Source organism: Amblyomma americanum, chromosome 6 (genome assembly GCF_052857255.1).
Source record: "Amblyomma americanum isolate KBUSLIRL-KWMA chromosome 6, ASM5285725v1, whole genome shotgun sequence".
Taxonomy (NCBI): Eukaryota; Metazoa; Arthropoda; class Arachnida; order Ixodida; family Ixodidae; genus Amblyomma; species Amblyomma americanum.
In genome coordinates this window covers 47,848,833-47,872,017 of record NC_135502.1, presented here as the reverse complement: position 1 = coordinate 47,872,017, position 23,185 = coordinate 47,848,833, and the positions used below count along the sequence as shown (strand labels likewise).

The following is a 23,185-nucleotide window of genomic DNA, read 5'->3' as shown; positions in this document are numbered from 1 at the left end:
CAGGGCCACCAGTAGTAATTATAGCGCCACCGAAAAACGACATGGAGCTGGTTTTAGAATGAACAGCTACTGGTTTTAGCGCTGTGAAGCCAAAGTTTACACAACCAACTTCACCCTTTTCGGCGTCGGCCCATGCTTTGCATAAAACGTCGTCAGTCATCTGGCATTCGCTTAGCTTTGCACGCTTGCTGGCAACCTTGCTTTAAACCTTGCGTCTAAGTCGGTCACCGTGGTCACATCTGATGCTCCTGCTTCAAACCGCTCCTGCAGTATAGCAGCCTCCCATAGCTCTTCAACAGCCATGCGAAACAGAAAACATTGCCTAAAACCAAGTTTGTACACCGGTTACAGAAGGCAAGACAGAAACACTCTTTTTACCCAGCGCTCAACGAGCAATACACCCTGTTCCGCTGAGGAGTGTGCCGACAAATGTTTTATATATGGAGCTTCGTGCGCCTGACGAGACGCCTTTCGGGGCCGACTGCTGCCTTCTTTAAACGAAAAAATAAATCGTTTTGGTAGTGAAAGCGTTAAGTAATTTTGTAAAACTCCTTGCCCCTGACTCAAGATCCATGTTGAGCTACGAGATCTGTGTGAAGGCCATGCTAGCAGATGTGTTTTCAGCATCTTGCATTTGCGTTCTTTCCCCTCTCGTATAAATCACATAAAAAATGGTAGTGGCTTAGCTCGGCTATGCCAGGATATACGTAGCGAAAGCTAAGGCAAAGCTTGGTTAGCCTTGGTTAATCTTGATTGCAAGTGCACGTTATTCTGTCTGTCTGGCTAGTTGTTGTCACGTGGTTCGTCACGCGGTTGGTCACGTGACCAGTCCCGTGGTTGGTGACGTGTTGTGGTGCGACCACGCTGGGAATGCGAACACGGCGAAACTGCGAGGTCGTGGCCTATGTAGCTTTCGCCAAATATGAGAATATTTTGTATTTTGCCTGTGCAGCCAAAAAGAAAACGTAGATGCAGTAGGTTGCAAATCATTTCACTAAGTTCTTGTAATCCATTTCATCTAAAAATTTTGTGCATTATTAAGGATGTCTTGCAAGTGCGAAGACTACGCGCAAGTTTTGCGCTAGCATGCGTTAAGAAACGGCACAAAAGACACGCTTTTTTCTGTCATGTGATAAATGTTTAATATTCTGATGCGAGTCCTTTAAATCCAAATAAGTTGCAAATTTTTTTTTTTCAGTAGAGCAGCTTCAATTGAGGCTGTCATGTTTTCCCTCTTCATAACAGTTTTTATAACCTGGGTAGGTATTTAGTAAGCTTTCTTTTTTTTACTTTCGTTTTTTTTTTCTCTACAATATTGGTAGCGGCCGTCTGTAACACCGGGGGTTGATGGCCGGCTAGTAACGCCCTACGTCGGACTCGTTATCAAAGCAGGGACTGACCAACGCCAAACAGACAAGACAAATGAATAAAAAAAGCCTACAACATACAGTCCATGCCTATAGGATCCGTAGAGTAAGGAAAACTTACCGGTGTGATCACCATTACATGTAACAAAGCCTACGTGACGGACCCCTCTGCCTTATGGAGCACTAAAATACCACTCTCCCTGCAGAAGACATTTGGTGGGCCTGCATCATCACGCAGGATAAATGCCTGCCTGGTAATCGGGCACTACGAAGAGTGTTCGGACCACAGTTCTTGCTTTTATGTCATCCCTAGCGCGTCTAGTACTAGCCAAGCAAGTTTGTCGTGCCGAGCTCACTTCTTTTTACGATTCCTTTGCGCTTATATTGCAGTATTAGGCAGGAATGCGTTAGACAGCCTTTGGAAAAAAATGACCGACACAGCCGCTGCCAACACTGCAGCGAAAGGATGTGGCATCAGGACTGAACCCCGTACAGTTATGCTTCCTGTTCCTGAGTCATAACCGAGTTTCAGCAGACGTGGCTATTCGCGTCCGTCGGACTAACTCTCGCTCAGAGCGAACATAATTGCTGCCATTTCGGAATAAGTGCGTACGGACATGCAGGGGGCATCAGCGTCGCAGCTACAGCCTGCGGACGCGATGCGCTTATTTACAGGCCTGCTTCTGACATACTTATCTTTTGCCAGAAGTGTGCGTGCCCTACGATTGTTTTCTCCGAAGGGGATTGCTTGGCTGGATTTCAAAGCAAAGAGCCCACTTAGAGAGCGGTAATGACGCTAAGTTGATTTTTGTTCTCGAAATAACTAATTGTATATGCCCTGTAAAGACTAAAATTCATTATGTGATGAAATAGGCGGTCGCATGCTTTCCTTTTCGACTTCAGGACATCATTCTGACTCTGCGGATGGTAATTAGCAGAATAGTTACCAGCAGAGGAATCATTCCTTTTTACTAGGCACTCGTTGTCATTACTATCTGCCGGATATACAATATTTTTTCTCCGCTTCCACTGCAATTGCTGGCTGTTCACACGCTGCTGAAAAGAGATCCTAAATGTCGCGAAATAAAATAATGCGCTCTGTTTCTTCTCTTCCCGGGACATACACTCAACAGAAAAGTTGGTCGTCAGTTAAGAACAGAAAAATCCCCCATAAAATATAAGGGGCTCAACTAATCTCGAGACAACTACGATGGTCCAGCCACCGCGGTAGCTCAGTGCTTATGGCGCTGGCCTGCTGACCCGAAAGACGCGGGTTCGATCCCGGCCGCGGTGGTCGCATTTCGATGGAGGCTAAATGCTAGATGCCCATGAACTGTGCGATGTCAATGCACGTTAAACAACCGCAGGTGGTTGAAATTTACGGAGCTCTTCACTACGGCGTCCCTCTTAACCTGAGTCGTTTTGGAAGTTATACCTCCATAAAACAAACCAAAAGAAACTACGATGGGCAAAAAAAAAATTTGGTGAGGATTTTCAGAGCTGACCACCTGGCAGCTCTTGCTAAAGCAAGCAAATCCATACTGAACCTACACCGGAGGAGGAGGAAGAAGAAGAAAGGCAGGAAGGTTAACCGTAAGAACGGATTTGCTACCCTACACCTAACCTACACCGCATTTCAGCAATGTAGCCCCCGTCATCATCATCATCAGCCTAACTACTTTCGCTCTGTGACAAAGTGCGCTCCCATATCCTTCAATAAATTCATCGTGTAGCAGCTGCGGCCACCTAATTCCCACCAACGTTCTAGTCTCATCCGCCGAACAGACTATGCTGCCCCCTGTTAGGCTTGCTTTCTCTTGGAATCTAATGCGTAGGACCATCGGCTCGCTTGTCGCCGCTACATTAACTCACATTTGTTCTCTGACCCACTCTGCTCTGTTCCATTCTCCTAGTGGTACGCCTGTCATTATACACTTCGTGATTCGCTGCGCTGTCGTCAGCTTAATTTCTAGTCAGCTCTGAAGCGCAGATTACTGAAGCGCTCTACAGAAGCCTACTCATATATTGTACGCATTTTCTGACAACAACCTGATGTGTCTATTAATTCATTAATAATTAATTATTAATTATTAATTAAATGAAATAATCCTCTTACATCACATGCTCCAATTAGAGTATTATGTGAGGGGGTTACATCAAAAAGTGGGGTGCGAACAAAAGCAAATAGAAGGCGATTATTTGATCATCATTATAGAATAGTAACCATGCGACCAGCAAAAAGGTGGAAATTAGAAAACGCTTTAAACATTGATTACGTTATTCTGGATTTTAAGTTTTTATATCAGTCATGATATATGATCGGGGTCTGTACTTTTAAAATTCATGCGTCACGGTTTCGGGTGTTAAGGCGGCTACAGGTGCTCACTTATGGAAGAAAATGTAAGGCCATCTTTAGTGTTGAAAAAATAAGCGTCCATGTTCAGTTTATCTATATTATCGCTCCATTGTGGACGACGTTCTTGCTTTTTTTGTGATGTGGGGGCCATTTGGATGAAGAAGGAAAGAGAAATTACTTGTGTTGGCGCTTATAATCCTTAAGTTTCTACTTACCCTTGCGCAAGAAAAAGCGTATACCGCGATAAATTGAGACTTGCGGCGTTTTGTACAGACTACTGTTTCTCAGCTTATCGGGGACAATATGAAGAAGAGATGAATGTACCAAAATTGAAAGCACGAGGAGCATCAACAAAACGATTACCGTTGGCACTTCACCGAAGAGGGCAAAAGATCGAGTGCGAAAAAAGGCTTAGTAACTAGCCTGACAAGTCACAACGTTATGTCCGACCATGCAGTGCCTTGTTGGCGGACATTGCCGGCTCACAATGTGGAACATCGAGAGGTATTATAAGTGGTGCACTCTTTCGCTTTCCTTGCTCTCGCATTAAAATTCAGTAGTACCTGGAAATAAGAAAACGCGGTTTCAGAAAAGTGGTTTAATGACCAAGGTTGATTCTTCTCAATCTGCTGAAACAATAAAATACAGCAGATTTATGGCAGGTCGATTTCTACAATAATCATAAAACTCCATGTGAACAAAGAAGGTCAATAACGGTGGGCCGCCTTTACAACGATGCGGCTTTGAGGACGTAGGAACGTGTTCAAGCCTTTTTAGCGCTTAGTAATTAAAGAAGAAAGCACTTTTTCGATGTTTTCTTCAAAGATAACAGCACGTGACAACAGATTTAATCCCGGCTGGACATCGCAATGATTATCTAAGGGTCCTTCTGGTTCCTCTATCGTGAATGAGCGGGGTATGAGCGAGGCTGCGCGATTCTCAACCACCGGCAGCTGGTAGGAATTGTGCGTATATGCACGGCCAGCGGTGACTTACCTGCGGGTAATATTGAGCTCCTTGCTTGAAATAGTGCAGTTACTTTGATCTTGCTGTTGTGTCGTCGCAAGTATTCTGAAAACTCATAAAGAAGCTACGCAGCATCGGACTAAATGAAACAGAGATTTGTTTCTAGCGTTGATCCCGTGCTGAATATTGCAGTGGTGATGGCTGCGATGGCAAGGAGGAATATTTGTTTAAAGAATGTTTTCATTTCGTTTCAGAGGGTCATACCCCGAATACCGTGTCCCATAGGAAGCCGTCCTAGCTGCGGCACACCCCACCGCCCATTGTTGGCCAGCGGCCATCATGTCTCTCCGCCCCTGAAGCCTTAGGTATTGGTTGTACATTTGGAACTACCCGCCACTGCCACAACATGTGAAGAAAGGTGAGACTATCACCACGGTGCAAGTGCGAGAAGGATCAGAGGAAGGATGGAGGTAAGTACAGCCTGGGGTTTGGGTTACAACCTGGGGTTTGGGTTACAGCCGGTTAGAAGTTTTCGCCACAGTTTTCTCCAAGTTTTTGATGGTTAGAAGTCTTGCCTTCCGCTGTGAGAATACGGGTGTGGTGGAGTATAGTGTAGTCTACTATGTTTCAGACAAGTGTAGTCTACCGTGCTTCAGGATAGTGTAGTCTACCGCGTTAAGGCACCCGGTACGGAAGTTTGGGGGGGAGGGGGGGAGGGTAGTTTCAGCAGGCACGTTTGCGGGGAAGTTTTCAGGCCAGCAGGAGTCTTCGTCTCGACGAAGAACACAAAGATTCAAGTAAGTGTAGGGTGTTGTGGTTAGGTGGAGGTTCTTCTGCAGGCAACTTCTGCAGACGGTATCTGAAAGGGTGAGCATGGGCAATAATTTCATGTAAGAGACCACACGACATTTGCTTCGGCAATTACGCTTTAATCTAGATGTTGTACTTGCATGAGTCTTAATTCTGTGAATGCGTATACCGCATTGAGTAGACAGCGCACCTCAGCCGCGAGTCCCCTTCGCCTCTGCATGAGCTGGCTTCTATGTATTGCGCCTACATCTTATGGTCTTGAAGGGGGTATCTGTTCCTAATCCAACTTGGCAGATGTTCACTCCGCTCTTCATTTTAGTTGCGATTGGGATATTGTGGTACGTGCGCAGCGTTTATTTTGGCCCAGTCATTAGGGGTAATGTAGTTGGGCGCTATGGGTTCGGGACTGGTGCATAAACAATGCTGCATACAACTCTTACTTCATGCATCGTGGAGCAACAGAACTGAGTCACCTGATGGGGATCAGCAGGTTCGTCTAGAACGTTAATCATCTGAATGTATTAAAGCTTAACAGAGGCAATGTATAAGATTAGCTGCAGTGCAAGTTTCTGCGATATTTTCAAAACGGCTTCCAGTTTCGTGTTTTTTTTTGGCCCCAGTGAGAATCTTATAGAGCTGGTACTGAGAGCAAATGTGCATTAATGGGTGCTCACGCTGACTTCATATTGTTTCCCTGTTTTGACCGTATCATCTTCAAGAGGCTCATTTCAACATATGCTTTCTTTGGTTTGTTTGTGTAGTGCGTTCATTGAAAGTCAGTGTTGCTTGGGCGCTAGCCAAGAATTCGTGTGGTTGTGCTGGTAGTACGAACAATATCATTACGAGGCTCGTAGTGCTGACCGTGGTTCGTAGAGATATCTAAATGCTATAGGAACGCACTGCAGGGTAGCGGTCTGTTTTTCATGTCGTACCCTCTGAAGATTGTCGTCGAAGTTAAGGTAACGTATTCTACGCAGAAATTTAACGAACTGGCTCAGTAGTCAGGTATTCAGGCCGGGCGCTTTGCATGCGACCTTCTCTATGGCGTAACTGATGCATACCACGCTGGCTGCATTTCATTGAGCTATTTCTAACTTTTGGTCTTTCTAGAAAGACCGAATGATATTCTAATCAAAAGGCATTTTCTTAAACCTTTGTGCTCTCAGACATCACTGTATCTTTCTGGACATCTGCTTGTTTGTACTATTCTGGAGCACTTGTATGATGAGAAAAAAAATTAAGAAGTTAACAACGATGACGAAGGTATCAGTTCCCTACCAGAAGTCAGTTATTTTAAGCTGAGCAATTTCCTGTTTAGGTATAAATATCTTACTGTTTTTCATAGCCTGAAAAAAAAACAAGAAAAGTAATGTTTTATGTACTTTCGCGTATTAAAAAAAAATGACAGGCTACGCTACAAGCCTTAGTTGCGGGTTTCGGATTAATTTGCGTGCCACGGACCCTTTAAACAGCGTTGCATTCCCGAAACGGGTGCTCTTTTGCTTTCTGGCTCCAACAAAATGCGGCGAGTCGCGCTGCTGGGCTGGAAAATGCGAATTTCTGCTCGACAACCGAACCACATGGCGACTGTTGCGCTGCAGTAGTTAAAAATCAAAACTCGGATAACTTTGCAAAAAACTTCTGATAACGTTTCACTACAATGCAGTTAAATGGAGAACGTAATGGCCGTAATTTTTATTTTCTTACAATGCTGGATTCACAAACTTTGGTGAAACAGTAGGAAATCTTGCCTCATCTTTAAAAAAAAACACCAAAATATTAAGAAGATTGCTCTCAACTTACTATGGGAAGAAGAAACTTGAGTTCAATGAGCATGGGAGCAGAACATGTTGAGAGCCAAAACATCGATGAAAGGCTAGGGCAGAAAACTTTCTGCATGGGAGCCCGAGGAGTATGGTGGTAGCGGAACAAAATGCAGTGCGCGGAGAGAACACGTTCATTGGGCGAGATAACGACGTGCACGTATCTTCGTAGTGGCATAGGGTCAAAACCCAGGGTCAAACAGGGTCAAAGGGGAGCATGGTCAATAGAGCGTGACCACTTATCTTCATGCCCCTGAGGACCGTGCACAACATCGATCCCGCGGCAGGCAGAGGCCGGGCCGTCTGAGCGAGCCGCTTCGATAGTGCCCCAGGCGACCCTCCGTCGCATCAGTTCTACTGGCGTACACAGCGCTTGACACTGAGAGTCATTCTTTTTCAGGAGGGGGACTTCTAGATTACCATAGCCGTTGAAGGATATCGGCTATGAACATGGTAACGGTGTCATGAGATGCATTAACTGGGTAAGTTTGTTTTCACACAGCGAAATGCAATATCAGAATAACTTGCTTTCTATGCTTTGCACCATATCAGCTATGAACATCCTGTGAAGAAATTAGTGTGAGAGTCAATGTATTCAGTGGTTCAAAGGATCAGGCGTTTAAAATAAATGTGGAGATGGAAATGAAGCCAGTTATCAGGCTAGGTAGGAGAATGAAATATGTGAACGGGGGGGGGGGGGGGGCTTAGAGAGAACTAAACGGCTGACTTGCCTGCCAAAAAGACTTGAAAAACATAATTTATGAAATGCACGATAAGAAATTCAGAAATAGAAATTCACTTATACCTCCAAAATATGTAATTTCTGAAGAGAATTTCGGTTTCCTCACAACGAAAAGCCTCCTCGTTTCTCACGAAGGACAATTTGAGGGGCACAACTTTTGCCGTGCGCTGCACTAAGGTATATAATAATACTATGAAATTACTGGGATGCGCATATTTGTTTTCATTCTTGTCTTACACTCTTATGACTTGTGCGAATATTTGAACTGCGAGCACGAAACTTGTGTATATTGTTAGAGCTGCGAACACTCTTCTCGAAAAGAATGACTAATTTCTTAAGCGAACATCCTCGGTAAGTGGCAATAAGAGGATTAATGCTTTCCCTGCGACACTTTGCGCCCGTATGAATTTGAAGGGCTCATTCTCTGTTATCCGGATTTTGTTCGTGGTATGCGAGGCACCGCTTGTTTTCAAGAGAACCTCTCCGCTGTTTTCTGTACCGCACAGCACTGCCTGTTACAACCATGCATCGCATCAAGAGTAAATGCACACTCCGGCCATCAGTTGGTATCCCAGCTGGAGCGTGGAATAATTGCAGGCACGAAAGTTGTTACTCGTGCAGTGGAATTTGTCTTAAATGAAGATAAACGCAGCTGAAATTTTAATTTATCAATACGAAAGGAGAGCCACGTATGAAAGCGTAACAAAGCAAACAAATACTGAGAAAGATCGAGGTGTATGGACTAAAAATATAGATAATGGTACAAACTGAGGTTAGCGACTAAGAAAACTGCAGGTCCCAGTAATGAAGTCGTTATATGAAATGATTACGGCTAGCTAGAGGAAGTGCTGACCAGACAGATCCCCAAAGTAATCGTCCTGGCGCAACTAGTCTCTGCTGATCCATTAGTAATGACGGCAAGAGAGTCCCCTTGAAACATGATCGAAAATCTCGGCAATCATAGCCTAGAGGGGCGTAGCACTTTGACAAGTCTTCAGCGGTGAGTTATGCGGTCGTTTTGCCTAAGAAGCGATATCCCGTTGCGGGCTTCGCTGAGCCTGACAGGACAAAATAACTAAAGGTGGCGTTCAGAGTGGTGCAAGATAACTGCCTCTTTCTCAGTGCCGTTTTACGCTTGTTTCTATGTCGACTTCTCGGGGCGTTGGAGCTACTTCATTACCCAGAAAGCTGTCATCTCAAAGTTGTCAAAAAAGTATGGGCTGTAGCTGGACTAAGCCAGCAGCAAGCGATGAAAGCTAAATAGAAAGAAAAGTGCGAGTCATTTTTTTCGCCCCAGTGAAAAACGTCGTTTCGTGAAATTGCAAGAAAGGTGATTCTTGATTCAGTTTGCATAAAAACAATGTAGCACGATCGTTTCATCTGAATTGTTTTCCGACTTTTTCGGCAGGAACTTTTAGCAAAAGTTTGCAGGCACCTTTTTGACGTTTCAGTTGCAAGTTGTTGGCCTGCTGTATTCACTACCCGCGCGCTGGCTTTCAGTAAATTCCAATGCCCTGAGGACCCGACAGCGCGAGGAACTCCGGTGCAGCTTGCATGAGTGGCACAGGCAATAAATAAGTTGAGATTGAAATGTGATGGTGTTTTCACCCAACCAGCGCTCGTCATACAGTGCTCATCGCCAATATTAGCACGCGTCTGATTGCCATAAAATGTTTCTTTCGTACTGGCTTTCTAGATGACTAGACAAAATTGATATCGTTTTAACAGGCAATTATTTTTAACAAAACAGAAGAAGCAGCCCTTTCTTGTACTTTCTACTAAATCATCTCGTATCTAAAATATTTCTGAATTATCTCCACTACCCATGAAAAGTCGTAATTATAAAAAAAATACATTTCCTAAGCTTTCATTAGCCTCAAAGGCTGTTGACTTCTTTCTAAAACAGTATACAACTATGAAAAAGGTTTGTGCGGGTACAGCAAAACCGGTCTATTCTACTAATGGCCCTACACCGAGCCCATAGTTCATTGATTTTTAGCGCAGTGATGTAGTCAATCTGTGTACAATCGCAGAGACAAGTTGAAGGAAAACTTGACAAAAAAGGGAAAAAAAGCTAAGAAAAACCTTTTAAAGACAAGAACTCAATGATGTCAGGTTGATTTTCGTTGTTCCAAAGCTTGTAGAAATCGTCCTCGCATGGTGGGGATCTCAAGCTTGCTACGCTTGAGACACTGTTTTCGCATTTCATTGTGCGTCAGTAGGTTGCAGAGAATGCGTGTTTATTGTTTTTGAATATTTTATTTTAATTGCAGAGGAAACAAGTCTCTCTATTCGATGTCCTACCATCCGCTCGCAAAACATCATAGAGTATGTTTTTCAAAAGGATGATGTTCCGCTTGTCCTTGACCTTGCTTCTCCTGCCCACACTATTCCCTGTCCCTTTTTTACAAGTAAAAGCTGCCGGCATTTCCACTGCCATGACAAACGTTCATTCACTGAGCGCCACTATGTCCCTATGGGACTCAAAACAGTTGGCGCACGTGAAAGGCAAGGGTGCCAACGTGATTCATGAGGTGGGAAGCTGTCAGAGGCGACAGCCATGCACACCAACTTCGCTGGTGCGCCTCTGCGTTCCTCTTTCCTTCTTTTTTCTTCCCACCAGCACTCGGTGCGATCATTTGCGGGAAACAGAAAAAAGCATAAATCGTAGGGTTTTTTATGTTACTTTCAAAAGATCCTGTTATGGAATACAGTTTCAATGTGAATGGATGACCTCGACACATGCCCTCTGCTTAAAACCTGCACAGTAAGGAAACGGAAAATGCTCGTTTGGTTGTTCTTATTTTACTAGAAGACTACAGAAATCATCAGTTTCCCTGTCTGATCCACAACTGAATCGCTTTTTTGTGCCCTTTGCAATTGATGAGAGCGGACGTATTCTGAATTCTGCGTATTCGGAGTCTTACTCATTTTCGTATTGCCAGAAACGAAGAAACGCATTGCCAGAAACCAAAACTAGAAATGAAGAATTTCCGGTCAAAGGGTGAGGTCAAAATATACGTTTAGGCTTCGAAGCAGTTTCACTGCCGGAAGCCTTTTATGAGAGTGAACAAGGCTTCTGTACGGAAGCCGAAAAGCCTAACATTTTTAATCCAACCTAGAGTGATTATTTCTACGTTTCTTCTTTTGCTATGAGAAGAAAAAAAAAGCGCTTGCCAGAATTCCGCCGCGCGCCTAGATAGTGCACCGCTGTTCAAAATTTCCTGATAGAATCTCACCGACTGCCTTGCTAAGTGCTTCAACCTTTTCTTTTCTATCAATTATTACATTTTGACTAAATCATTACTATTTAATCACTCTCTATATTATTATTCTTAAAATTTTAAAAACAAAACACTCATCCCTTTTCTGTTCATGACGAAAAATTCACCGGTGTTATGCTCCCACGTGCTTTTCCTTTTTTTAACTGCGTTCAGGTGAATAGCCACCCGATTCTTGGCCGATCCCCCAGTGTGGGTATGTGCCATCTTTTGATAGGCTAACAACAACAACAACAACATAGTGCCCCTTTATAATCCCCCGAACCTTGGTGTAGCCTTACTGTTTTCCGGGGTGCTGCGTTCAGCTGGTCCGATCATAATGGGAGGGACAGCGGCAGTTTGAAAACAGCTATCCAGCCTTTAAAATGCATATTCGCTGGTTGGAAAGCTATATACAGGGTACATTCGAGCCTATTGACCTTTTTTTTTCTAGGTAACAACGCAGTGCGCCTGCACTACAACTAACTTCGATGATGTTGTCTTCGTCCAGAAAGTGAATGCAAGAGTCTGTGGTTGAGACATACTGCGGCAGTGAAGCCTTCTATCCAGTGGAGAGAGAAAAAGAGAAAGAGAGAAGGCAAGGAGCTTAGCGAGATGGGTGTCCCAGTTGGCTACCCTGCACTGGAAGAAAGGGAAGAAAGAGAGGGATGTGGTAAGGAACAAAAATGTCATGTACAAACTCGCTTCCTGCAAATAGACGACTTGTTCGCTTCTCATAAAAATATAAACAAATGAAAAGGGATTATCTATCCCCGGAAATAAAACCCAAATGAACGTCGTTTTTAGTCAATAGCGTTAAGGTTTTGCGATGGATGTGTCGTACTACGAACAAGAGAATTGCCGTTATTTAGCTGAAGCTTTCCGACTTCATCAAGGAACCATCACTTAATTGTCTCGTACTTTTCGTTGGCCTAAGTATGTGCAGTGTTTCTCATAAACACATTGGTAGTGCCCGTTGGTAGCGCTGATATAAGTGTTTTAAAAGAAATTCAGTTGTTACATACTATATGATGGATTCTGAACATGTTCTCTAAAAAAAAAACTAAGAATGATAAAACTGCAGCCACCTGATGGCAGAGAGGAAACTCACTATTAGCGCGTGTGAGCAGCTGCCAAAGTCGGTCGTTCTACATAAACACCTATTGCTTTCCGTCACACTGTTACGCTGATTGTTCGCCTTTCTATGTCTGGATGCCCCTATTCAGGCACAGCCGTGTCTTATTGAAGCTTTTAAGATATCTGCTATCGAAAGAAGAACACTGACAATTTGAGTCAACCTGCCATGGATGGACTACTTGCAATTTAGTCTACGCAGCTATCTTATCTTGAGTTGACACGGCAACGCTTTCGCCGCCTGCAACGAAAAATTTCATCGAGTGACGTAAGTCGTTTCATAGCGAGGACATGCGGAGTAGTGATTTGAACAATGCGTAATTCTTCACTGATGTTGGTGTTGAAATAACCTTGAAAATTAGCTCTTGAAGAGGAATTTCATGAAGTGGTAGAAAACTGGGCTGGGTTACAGTTTACAGCACAAAAAAATTTCAGGCTTAAGCGACAACCCCTTGAATATCGCTATCCCACGCATGCGCTTGATCGACTCATTTGAAGAAGCCTAGCCGCATAAAAAAAAAAAAACAGGAAAACTTGTAAAGGAATGATGGTCTCTTGAAAACCAAACAAAATATTTATTTTCGGTATGTAGCTAGCATCCCTTAAGGTGTTTCTAGAGTTTTTTCTCTGATTTTTCTCGCAGTATCATGTTGCAAAAAAAAAAAACAAATAATGAAACCCGTAACCCTCTGCTTGCAGTTTCTGGTACTCTTTATAATTGGTATTTTGCGATGTTGCCAAATAAGGGTTCCCTGTGTAAGTGTTGTAGGTTATTTATATATAATTCCAGCGCCATGTTCGAAACGCGGATGAGATGATCTGCTGTTGAACGCGTCGTTGCGAGATCAAACCCCCGCCGCGCCAGGCGCGTTTTGATGGGGACGAAATGCGAAATTTGAGCGCGTTACGAGGCATGTCGTAAAGACTGAACGTTAAGCACTAGACTGGACGTCGTTTACGTCCAGACTGGACAGATAGATTTTGATTACCATGCGCTGCCAAACCGAACACTTGCTCGCATCTTAAGAGGATATCCAAAGACTGTCATATTTAGAGCATTTTATCATCATCACTATGAGTCTGACTACACCCACTGCAGAACAAAGACCTCTCTCATATCTCTCCACTTAACCCTGTCCTGTGCCTGCTGCGGCCGCACTATCCCCAGGAATCTTAATCTTATCCGTCGACGTAACCATCTGCCGCCCCCTGCTGCGCTGCTCTTCTCTTGAAATCCAGTCTGTTACCCTTAAGGACATAGGTATACAACAGATCTATCCTACCGGTACTCACCTATGGGGCAGGAACGTGGAGGAACTTTTCTACAACCTCTTAAATGGCCGGAATATGGTTCGCTGTTGGGTACCGTTTGCAAGAAGCAGCCTTTTCGCTTGGTGCACTGGAGTTTAACACGGCTCTGATGTTATAAGCAGTGACGTCCCCTATTGCAAAAAAACAGTGTTCTCCATCGTTTTCACGCTAAAACCAGTATGTTTTTCGCGCTGGATTTTGCTGCGAACATGGCTGTCGGAGAATTTTACTAAGGCTGGGATGGAAAGACACTATTTTCCGCTGGCAGGATGGAGGTAAACGCTGGGCTTTGCTTTGCCACACTGAATTTTCAACTCGTATATCATTCATGGCACTGGAACAAGTGCTTCACGAGTTGGGACCGCGCAGCAACCAGTGTCGGTTTAGAAGTAGCGGGCCGTCCGGAAACCGGGAGCCGAAACATCGGGCAAATGAACCATGTTACGGCAGCAAGCGCTGTTTTTTGGGGTCTCGGTTTGCAACTGAATAGGAACTGAATGCAAATTCTTGTTATTTCAAGTGTTTAGATGGGTGAGTTGATTGCTATTAAGTTAGCGCAATCGACCTTCGCGCATACTTTGAGATTACGCATTGGCGTAGAAACTGCATGAGAAAAACTGAAAGGAAAAATACTGGCTATCATCACAAACCTGAAACATATGCACAGCTAGCTTCATCGCAGGATAACAACGAAGCCTACGTAGTACCGATCTTACACTGCCTCTCTTTCCGCTCTGGCCAAGTGTGATCAGAGATGCAAAAAGACTAGAACAATAAAACAACAGCCTGCCCAACGATGAAGCAGTGTGTAAAAAAAAAAAGAAAGAGCTCACAGCGCGTGTGTTCGCTTTTTCCAGCGTGTTTTTGCACTCTTTCTCGGCTTGAGTAACAAAGCTGAGCCGTTGATCACCCAACGCTTCCTGATGTGTTGACATGTATACGAGACTTCGTTGGAAGTAAAATTTGGCCTTTGCTGCTCTGTAGGCCGGTTGTGAAGCTACGTCGCGCAATATGCGAGCAAGTTTTGCGCTGGAGCTCCGTACGTAGCGACAATTCCGTGCGCGCCACAAGAGCACAGCCAAACAGCCAGCGCCGTGAAAATTATTTTTAAAATCTTGACGTGCAAACTTCTGTGCGCATATAGATTCAGAACACCAGTGGCAAATCTCGAGAGCAGGCAAGCGGCTTCAGTGCTTCTTCATTCTTCAGCGGCAATCATTCAGCCGCAGCCGCAACTTCACCTCATGATTTCAGCCGACGGCGCTGAACTATTTAGTCAGACTACATTGAAAAACACAAAAATACGCGTGTTTGTTTTGTTTTCGGTTTGGCGTACCAGAAGAAATGCACATTCGTCTAACACGTTTTAAAACACTGGTGTCAAGGAACTCCAGAAAAGGGTGCCGACACAGCGGTACAGGAAACAAATATTCTGTAAGTGCCTCAGTCATCTGCCTTCTGGAGAGGCTATACATGGAGTCTAAAGAAAAGCGCACAGTGAGGAAATTGAAGGTGCCAGCAACTTCCTTAAGGAATCCCCATAAGCCCCCCCCCACCCCCCCATCCACACCCTCGAGTTTGTCCAGTCGGTGCGAATAGGAAAGGCAAATGAGCACTGAGACGCTTGATACGCACAGCTGATAAAACATTTCTGATAAAACATGCCTGATGAAACATTCTTAAAACCGCACACATCCACGCTGCCTGTGAAGGCATGGCTTCAAGCTTAGGAGATGCTTGCGCCATGAACGGTGAATTGCCTCCTGTGCAAAACACCAGACACAATGGACCATTGTTTTATTCTGTGCATTGATGCTATGTTCTTCTGGGACATATTACAACAAAAAAATTAAGGGGGACATTGACATCACACCCTACAGTATGCGTTTTTGCCTGTGGAGAAAACCTGTGTGTGCCATATGATCTCTTTATGTTGCTGGGACTATTTAGTCTCTCGAAAAGCCGCGTGATGAACCTCCACGCCGAATCGCCATGGTCGCCGAAATTTTGGTTTCGCGAGCAATGCGCCTTGGGGCGGGGACTATATGTTGCCCTAAAAGAGCCGCCTAGCTGGCTCCGCTATCTGGATGCATGTGTGCGCTTCCGAGACTTCTGATGTTTTTGAAGGCGAGGTCGTGCAGGGGTATGGTGGCCTGGTGTTTCTGGCGTAATAATGCTTATATTTTTCTTTTCGGCACTACTTCTATGCAGCAAAGAAAACAGAAAACACTTGGTCATATGTTTAGGGGAATCCCCAAGGTGGAGTAAATTTGTAATACGGGAGTAATTACTCATTGGCGTCCACCTGAACGCAGCCATACAGCTACAAAGGAAAGCTAAGCAGCTTTCTCAGAAACTTCGTAGAAAGAAAAATTCATCCTGGTCCGGGGTTCGAACCCGGGACCACCGCTTCACCGGAGCAGTCGCTCTCCCAATTGAGCTAACCTGGACGGCAAGCTTATGACAGGGCGAGAGCGAATTGATCAGTAACTCGAAGTGGGAACAGTGTTGGTTTGACCAACACTGTTCCCATTTCGAGTATGACAAGAGTCAGGAAGTGCACCTGAAATGCATCTCTTCACTCACAACCGAATGTGCTGAGCGAAGTGAGGAAGGTAAGAGACAATGCATTAATTACAGAATAAAAAAAACGAACTAAGGACCGCACTAGACTAGCTACTGCCCAGCAGTTTCATTTAAGGCATCCCCACCCGCATCACCACAATCCGAGTCATTTCTGCTACCTGACTACGACTGATAGGGCATATGTTAGAAAAAAAAATACATCTGCAAACTATCAAGAGAGCAGCGTCCTTTTCGAAATTACAACTACAGCTCGAGTGCAACGTTCCCGCACCGGGGTAAGTTATCCGGTTTCGAAATCAGTATTCAAATATATGGGGGTGAGCCTGACCTATTGTCAAGTGCCTTCCTACATGTCTGTGTCGTTTCCAATCTTATCGTCATCGGTTCCTCTTTGTATAGAGTCAACAATTGTGAATAGCTCCGCAGCCTGCCTTTTACATCACCTTGCAACCTTCACGCATGCACGATTTAGGTTCATGGACGATTATAAGTGTTCTATAGGTTGTAAATTGAGCAATCAATTACAGTCTCCGCGTACAGGCGTTGTCTGCCCTTTGAGATTAGCAAATACCTCACATGCTGTGACAAAAAGGCTATATTCTTGTATGAATAGAGCTTCAGCACGCAAAGCGTTTGTGCACTCAACAACAAACACGAAGAGAAGTACTGCATTCTTTGAAAACATGATTAAATAACTCCTCAAAAGAATAATACACCCCAATGATTTTGCACAACACTCTTAAAAAAAAGAAGATTCATGTACAGCAGGACGTTGTACGTGTAAAAGAGGAAAAAAAAACAGTGTTTTAACATCCTTCTTGAACCTCATGGTTCATACAGAGATTTCCAGTCTTTCTAGGACACCTGGAATATTGTTCATTAACGTCAAATTCGGAAGTATAGTTTCTGTTTTCTTAATATTGAGGGAATCAGTTTTACAGAAATTGCGTAATTGAATAGATTACACCGAGTTTCTTTTTAAAGTATAGTGGAATATGCGAACTTTAACTCTGTCAAGATTCACAAGCCTACGAGAGTCAGCGTTTTGGAGGGCTTCCGTTAACTTCGGCCACCTGAGGTTCATTCACTTAGCCTCAGCAGCCTAACGCCGGGGCCTTTGAGCCACCACGTCGGGTTGCTGAAAAAAAGAAGAGGATTACCTCAGGAAAACCTGAAATCCCTTGTTAACAGAGTAATGTCAGCGCCGTGAAGGTTTGATTGGAAGACGATGTCAGCAAAGCAGCGACAACCGACACGTTCCTGAGAAAGCTTCCTGTGACAGCTGTCTCCCACTGCATGCGTGATTCATAATTTCTGTCCCCAATTCGCTTCGTTATTCTCATTTCTACCTTAGCCACATTTCGCGGCAGCTTGACGTAGGTGGGTGACGTGATGTAATTTTCTTTTTGTTTTCGCGCCACTCCTGTTGGCAGCTTTATATAATGGATTCTCTTATAATGACGCAACTAATAATCTGAGCATTGCGTGCTATTGATGCAGCAGTCATCAAGGCGATGGTGGCGTTGACGTCAAAACATACTATCACTATCACTATCACAATAGCACACCGCACTTTATCAGCGGGACGTTTTTCCAGGAATTTTATCCCTGATACTCTATGTACGCGGCCCTGTCAGAAGCATTTCAAGTTATACGGAGAAAAAAGCTTGCACACCGGTTCCACAACCGACCTTGGGTGTGACGCCCGAACGTCAGCGTTTTTTTATTATGATGTTGTCTCATAATGGCGTAACGAATTACGTCTTTGCCTGTGCATACGGCAATGCAGGCTGCGCTGTCACGTCGCAGCCCTCCTGGCAGGTGGGATGCCCTATGTTCACGGCGATAAAGTGCTATCAACCTATGGGCGCAGGTGTGATACTTCGAACACGTGATAGCGAACTCAGCTATAAGTGAGGACGCCGCCTGGCTTATTCTTTGTTCTCATCGTTCAGCGGTGCAGAGTTCTTTTGGCTTTCCTGTTTCCCCGGTATAGCTGCCGCATACACGGAGCAAAATGATCAAGGTGGTTGCGACCGTTGCCCTGCTGGTAGTCGTCGTCGCTGCGGTGTCGGCCGATGAAGACATCGGGCAGGTCCCCGTACTGCCGCTGCCGAAGGTAAACTTTTCAGCTTCGCAAAACGTCCATAAACAACTCACCCTTTTGTAAATGTAGATGGGTGGTTCACAGGGTTGGGGAGACCCTATGTTTGCTGTTTGCTAGGTGTTCAAGAATAGTCGGATTCGAGGCTGAAGTACTCTGCATCAAAACTTTTGTGCAACAAGTCAACTGCAGCGGTAGTAGGTCAGGGTTTCGGAAATACTGCATAAAATCAGCATAGAGTAAGCTAAATGCAAAGCAGCGATAGAATTCCGTTTCTATTGTACGCCTAGTTACAGTGAGCCTATGGCCTTTACTTAATCTATAAGCATTGCCTTCTCTTTTGTCTTCCCTGTTGGAAACGTATCGTGCTGTATTGAATATCTAAAAAAAATGTGAAATAGCTCTCTCACCCGTATCGAAATAAATCACCTCACTCAGTCACCCTTTTTCGGGCGCTTACTTTTGATCTATTGCATTATTTCACTAAGATAAGATTGAATATTACAGCACGCTTGAGATTTGGAATCGAAATGCTAGCCAATAGGGAAGCGAATTGCGGGCCTCTGTGTTATCACAAGAGCTGTTTGCGAGGGGTAAACGTAAAATTTGTGTGGGGAATAAAAATAGGACCGAATTAATTACATTGACGTTCTGCGTCGGTGATCACCAATGAAGGGTAAAGGAGGGGAGAGGCGGGAACTTGTGTAAGTTTGCATAAAAGGCCTCAGTCTTTGCCAACGGTGCTCATTGTCTGCTGTGCACTTTCGGGGCAATGAAATGTCGACCGACAATCCTCTGGCAACATTTCTCTGCCAACACCTCTCTGCACACCCGTTTCTCTAGCGGAGCTTGGAACTGGGCGCGGCTTGCCTGGTGAGTTCCGAGTGCAAGTCCCGCTGCTGTGCCACCGTGTTCGCCGACGGCGACCAGGCCGGCAGCCCAAGGCAGTGCCGCCGCTACGCAGAATCCGGAGAGCGCTGCAGTGATGAGCAGATCAAGGGCGGTACCTTCATCGGCGGCTGCCCCTGCCGCATCGGTGAGAGCAGTTGGACTCTGCGATCTTCGTTTAACCCATAAGCGCAGTCTCATGTCCTTTATGCTCTACGAGTTACGTTCGTAGTCGTGGCGAGATTTATGGCTCTGTGACTAGACAACCGGTTCATTGTTAGTTCAAAACGAGGGTAGGGTGCCTATTGCTAGCGCGGATATCTCTTTTTGTATTTGACGTCTGTGCTATGTTGCTGTCTTGTAACATTTTTGATAAGGTAAAAAAAATGTTCTTTTTCTCTGCTTATGCTTTAGCCAGACGGAGTGCTCATGCTCAGGTGCGCAAAAAGCACTTACATTGCTTGCAACAGACAGTAGTATTTGGCAACACTGCAAGCAAGCAAAAAAGGAAAACCTAATGAAGTCGCATATCACATGGCATAGGCAGGGATTGAAGCCATTTGGACTCGTAAATCTGTGTATGCCAATAGCTCGTCTTATAATACAATGCACTCTTCTGTGCCGTCGTGTACATTTCTCACGTGTTCTTCAAGGATAATACTCGAAACTTCTCTCAGGAGACTGACTAAATCAGTGAGGTAATTGCCTTCCATCAGCTATGCCAAGCTGCACGGAGCAAACCTTCTTCCAAGCATCCAGCCTAGGTCATACGTGATTCATAAAATGCAGAAGAGCAAGCACAGCAGAGCAGGAACTTGAGAACACAATTGAAGTGCTGTGTCTTTTCTGCTGAGTTTTTCTACGCAACTTTTCTACGTCACCACTATGGCGTATTGCTCTATTAAACGGATGCGTGTGGCAGACAAACAAAGCACAATATTCCAGAACAAAACTCTTTTGCCATGCTTTCCTCGCCTTTTCAAGAAACCCTGCGGGCTTTAGTGTAGTAAAGAATGCAGGGCGCGGCAGCTCCTGGGTCACACTTATCGCTCACCTTCGATATCAGCGGAACTAGACCGGTCCGACCACTGACGTGTTTATCAACGTCAGCCATTGTTTTTTTCGCGTAGCGCAAGCAGCCGGATAAAGACAACTTTGCTTTTTTTTCTTTTATCCTTTATTAAAAGCGCTGATATTGCAGCCGGTCACACGATGACAAAAGCGCATTCCTGTAAGCATCTACGTACATGATAAATGTGGAGATTTTGGTACACAATTTTCTAACCTTTCAAAATAAATTAGGAATAAGCCTTTATGTTGCAGGGTAGTCTCTGCGAGACCGATTTTTACCACTTGCTTGTCTTTATTTAATTTCAATATAATTACTGATTCAATGCTTTATATTTATTAGTAAGATTAGGTATAGGAAATCTTTTTTAGCGACACTATTGACCCTCGCGCCAGCTTATCGCATGAAGGGGTGACATTTCTTATGTCTCGTCGGTTATGATAACTCTAGCGTGTTGTCAGTTGTCGTTAGCCTAACCAGCATTAAAAAGACGATACAAAGAGAAGGCATCTAAATCAGCGATGAGCACCACAAGCTGGCGCCAACAATTTGTCCGCATTGTTTACAATGGCATTACATTTCACGTCAGAGCTTCAGAAATGCAAAGGACGCACTGAAGGAAGAGGGTAGATGTTCAAATACGTGCGCTGAACACAGCTTTGCTAGAATAATTTTATTTAACGCTTGCTTGCGATTTGCAAGGTGACATTGAAAAAACAAGAAAATGATGGTTCAAGATTTAATACCTTTCTCACATTGAGTGATTTATTGACATTCGCATTGAACTACTCGGGCTGCTGATTCAATACTCGTCCGATAGCGGGAATACACATTTGCTTCGGATGATGTTGGGATTACAATCAGTTTGTGGAGCTCATATTTGCATATGAATTCTAATCAAATGCATTCACACAACCCCGGATTGGCAATAAATGCAAGTAACGCACTTTGATTATCTCTACACCATCGAAGGTAAACTAACTTATTTCCTGCGTTTTAAGGCATATATGGGGCTTAAAGAAGTAAAAAAAAACACTAGATCTAGCACCGCCTGTCCGATAAAGGTGTTACTTTCGATTCCATTAGCAAGCAGGCGTGAACATCAGCTGCAAGGACACAGTAGCTGCGCAAGGTCAGCATTGTACGCTTCGCTAAATAGGCGAAGCCTATGGAGCCAACATAATGCCCACGTGAAAGTTTAAAGCAATCTGCAAGTACGTTGCGTTTTTCTACTTATATTTTTCTTCGCCGAATGTTACTGTTATTATTCGCGAATAACATTATACCTTACGGCATGTCATGGAGAAATGGCGAAATGAAGCTAGATCTACGAAATATTATTCGTTTCAAGTGACATTAAAACAGCGTACCGACTTGAAAATTCTCTCATGGCGCTCCTTTGCTGTTCGTACAGAGTGATCATCGTTAAAACTACGTTTAACCATGGCTAACATGAGAATCTGTATTCCACGTCTGGTACGAAATTTTGAAACATAAGCGATCAGTTCTTAAGTTGTCGACCTTAGGGATGCCTAAATATCTGCTTCCGAAATTTCAATCAGTAATTAGGTTCTTCATATGACGGCTCTTTTTATCATATAAGACTTGCACGAGGTATAATGCAGCCCTAGCTACCTTTTTTTGCCATTGACACTTTTGGGGTATTAGTGCTGTAGTGCCAAGAACAAGCCAGTCGTATGGTAGATAATGGTGCAGTATTGTTATTGTAATTACACTTTATACACTGGTCTTTAGCCCAGTATTTTGGTGTAAATATGATACCGTATGTATCGCTGATTATCAACATGAAATTTCCTAGTCAACAACAAACCATGTGCGTCAGACAGTTTTGAGGAAAGCTGTATATATGCATCAGAAAATAAATTTCGTTTCAAAACCTTTCATTGCTATTGCTTCCGTTTTCCTCAGGCATTAACCTGCTTTCCTGTCTTCTTTGAAGGCCTCTGCGGAGACAACGGCTACTGTCCATAGACTTGAGCTTTCCTGAAGACATCGAAGACTGCCTCAAGATCGAGGGTACGGACACTGAACGGCTCGCATTTACCGAAGGACCTGAAGCGAACAGAGAAATAAATGAGCTGTGTTTCTCAAGTGAGCACTTTTTGACAACGTAGATGACTTTTTACTGTTGCGTCAAATTGACTACGCCACGCAATCCTCTGGTGGTGCAACAAACCCCTGCCGCAGTTAATTCGCGATGTTAGGGATGGAGAAAAACAACGTAAAACATTATCGAGGGATCACTTCAGCATGAAAGACATCGGTTGCCTGGTCACTACCATACTGACACATCGCCAAAGGTGCAGCTGTTGTGGTAACACCTCGAACAAGTAGTATTGAGAGAAGGGCACGAAATATTTGTTATATCAGTCCCTTGATCTGGGCATCTTGAGAGTTGTGTTAGCGCCTAGAAGAGTACACTACAGAAGCTTCCGTTTTCGCATTGCCAAAAACGTAAACTTAATTTGGCTATTTTACTTTTAACAACATCAGGGGTAAGATGTACGTCCGCAGTATATATTTGATTTCATAAGTTTCTTTTTAACTTGTGTCGACGCCGATAAGAATTCTCAGCGTGATTTGCTCTCTACAGTAATGTGCATGGACTAAAACGAAGAATCTAATGAGCAGAAAATATTTTCCTATTGGAGCTATTTCTGCTGCCCTGTTACTGTGGCTTGTGAAGCACTTTAGTTTTCGGTAATCGTCACTAACTATATTTAGGTGCATAGTAATAACGACTTTCGC

The 23,185-nt window shown here is 44.1% G+C and overlaps 1 protein-coding gene and 1 long non-coding RNA gene across 2 annotated transcripts in view; both read left to right on the top strand.

Moving 5' to 3' along the window:
- LOC144094691 (uncharacterized) overlaps positions 1-7,784 on the top strand; it is a 64,903-nt gene extending 57,119 nt beyond the window's left edge. The window contains exons 2-3 of the long non-coding RNA XR_013306544.1: positions 4,944-5,159; positions 7,723-7,784. This is a non-coding gene — a long non-coding RNA (uncharacterized LOC144094691). The remainder of the gene's footprint in view (positions 1-4,943; positions 5,160-7,722) is intronic.
- Positions 7,785-18,291: 10,507 nt separating this feature from the next.
- On the top strand, positions 18,292-22,528 carry LOC144094690 (U-scoloptoxin(18)-Er1a-like). Its single transcript, XM_077628609.1, has 3 exons — positions 18,292-18,474; positions 19,303-19,495; positions 22,377-22,528. Exons 1-3 carry the CDS (start codon positions 18,373-18,375, stop codon positions 22,406-22,408), a joined length of 327 nt encoding a protein of 108 aa, XP_077484735.1. The 5' UTR covers positions 18,292-18,372; the 3' UTR covers positions 22,409-22,528.
- The last annotated feature ends 657 nt before the right edge of the window (positions 22,529-23,185 follow it).

Excerpts from the sequence above, each read along its gene's own strand:
- LOC144094690 (XM_077628609.1), top strand. The coding sequence starts at position 18,373 with ATGATCAAGGTGGTTGCGACCGTTGCCCTGCTGGTAGTCGTCGTCGCT. Across the intron at positions 18,475-19,302 it reads CCGTACTGCCGCTGCCGAAG|CGGAGCTTGGAACTGGGCGC; the intron begins GTAAACTTTTCA and ends CCGTTTCTCTAG. Across the intron at positions 19,496-22,376 it reads CGGCTGCCCCTGCCGCATCG|GCCTCTGCGGAGACAACGGC; the intron begins GTGAGAGCAGTT and ends TCTTCTTTGAAG.